Here is a 2,085-nt window from a genome sequence, read left to right on the forward strand (position 1 = left end):
TCGTATATGCGCGAGCAGGTGTTGCTGTATGTGCCCTTTCGGAGCGAGGCGATTGACGTTCTGGACGGCAACAAGTACGTGAAGCTGTACGAAGACAACAAGGAAGTGATCGAGGGCAAGCGCAAAGAGTACAACACGGCCAATGATGACGTTGTGGTTGGAGAGTTGGTTGGCCAGTACTATGCCGAAATGCTGCGAATGCGCCAGGAACAGGAAGAACAACAACAGCGAGAAGAACAATCGGATGACAGTGACGTAAATGAAGTGGTGGCGGCTGTCTCTAAGCAGCAACAACAAGAGCAGCAACGGCAGCGGGGGGTTGACGCCGATGTTCTGCCCAGCGACCGCGTGCTCCGCTTGATAAATGAGACGGTCACGCCGTGCGCTGCAGTGCGCAAGCGGCAGGGCGTCATGGATGGAGACGCGTACCTCTCGATGATGCGCAGTACAAACGCCGAGTAGTACGAGTTGCTGCGCGAGATTCTCCATCTCCAGACCACTCCCGGCCAGCCTCCCCTGCTAGTCTTCTTCACCGGCCCCGTCGGTTGCGGCAAGACGTTCGTCCTCAAGCTCGCCATGGACGTGTACAACAGGTGCAGTGGCGGTGGTGGTGACTAGGTCATGGAAGTGGACGCGCCTTCCACTTCATCGTCTGCACTGGCACCGGTAACGTCATCGTACAACGCGTACGTCATCTGCGCCAGCACGGGCAAGGCCGCCGTTGCAGTTTGTGGCACCACCATTCACACCGCCTTCAAGCTCGTGCGCAGTGCCAGTACCGCTGGCAAGCAGGCGGCTCTCATCGGCATCATGGGAGACGGTGGTCTGAGTCCCAGTGATCTCAACACGTTTCGAGTCCCGTTCCGCCGAGTCAAGTGCGTCATCATCGACGAGGTCAGCATGATGTCTGCCGATCAACTCAGAGCCGTTGACTGCCGTCTGCGCCAGATCACGCAGTGTGTGAACGAGCTCTTCGGAGGTTTGGACGTCATCCTCAGCGGCGACTTGTGTCAGCTACCGCCCGTGCTCGCGACCGAAATCTACAAGCGGTGCCGCAGTGCGGACGGACTCACCGGACTCACCGTGGTGACGTGTCATCATCTAGAGTACTTTCCCCTCGTGCGAGTCGTTCGCCAGTCTAACATCGGCTTCTCCAACGTCCTCACAAAGATTGGAGACGGCCGCGCGCTGGAACCGGACGAGGTGCGGCTGCTGGAATCGCGCTTCGTCACCGCCGCCGAAGCCTTTACCGAAGCCAGGGAACACGCGCCCTCTGCCGTGCGCATCTTCTACTCGAACAACGAGGTGACTCGCTTCAACGAGGCCGTTGAGCAGGCGCAGGGAGACGGTGGGTACCGAACGCTGCGAGCTCCGGACGAGTTTCTCGGGTGCAAGACGCCGCACCTGCTGGAGAACGCCAAGCGCAGGGTGGAGCGGATGGTCAGCCGCGAGTTTGCAAACCTCCCGCGAGAAGTGTTGGTCGTGATCGGCAAGCCCTACATGATCACCTCCAATATTTACGTTGTGGACGGTTTGGTCAACGGTGCCGTTGGAGTCTTGCGCATGTGCGAGTTTGAACAAGGAGGGGAAGAAGAAGAACAAGGAAGAGGAGGAGAAAGACGCAAGGGCGTCTCTGGCTAGAGTTTGACGTGCCCGGCACCGGCAAGTTGACTCGCGCGCAAGCGCGAATCGCGCCGTGCACGAGGCGAAGAGCGACGGCTACGTCATCGAGAGCGTCACCTGGATACCCATACAAATGCAGTCTGTCACGCTCACCATTGACCGCAAGGCCGGCATTTCCTGCAAGCGAACGCAGTTTCCCCTCGTCCAGGCCAGCGCCATCACGGTTCACAAGTCTCAGGGGGGAACGTACGCCTGGGTCGTGTACGAGTACGCCAGGACGCACCCGCAAAAGCTCATCTACGTTGCGCGCTCGCGCTGCACCAACCTCAACGGCCTCTACCTCACAAACTGCCATGGAGACCACACCTTCTACCATCGAGAGGCCAACCCGGACAAGCCCATGGTGGACGAGTTTAGCAGGCTCGAGAGTCACCGCCTGCACACCGTACGCAACAATACCTC

General features: G+C 59.2%; 1 protein-coding gene across 1 annotated transcript; it reads left to right on the top strand.

Annotated features, from left to right (window-relative positions):
• The first annotated feature begins 621 nt into the window (after positions 1-621).
• Positions 622-1,641, top strand: LOC125758602 (ATP-dependent DNA helicase PIF1-like). The gene has a single exon (XM_049415955.1). It carries the CDS (start codon positions 622-624, stop codon positions 1,639-1,641), a length of 1,020 nt encoding a protein of 339 aa, XP_049271912.1.
• Positions 1,642-2,085: the final 444 nt, after the last annotated feature.

This window comes from Rhipicephalus sanguineus, chromosome 5, assembly GCF_013339695.2.
Source record: "Rhipicephalus sanguineus isolate Rsan-2018 chromosome 5, BIME_Rsan_1.4, whole genome shotgun sequence".
Classification (NCBI taxonomy): domain Eukaryota; kingdom Metazoa; phylum Arthropoda; class Arachnida; order Ixodida; family Ixodidae; genus Rhipicephalus; species Rhipicephalus sanguineus.

Bases quoted from the DNA above. Each gene is read 5' to 3' on its own strand.
- LOC125758602 (XM_049415955.1), top strand. From the start codon at position 622: ATGGAAGTGGACGCGCCTTCCACTTCATCGTCTGCACTGGCACCGGTA.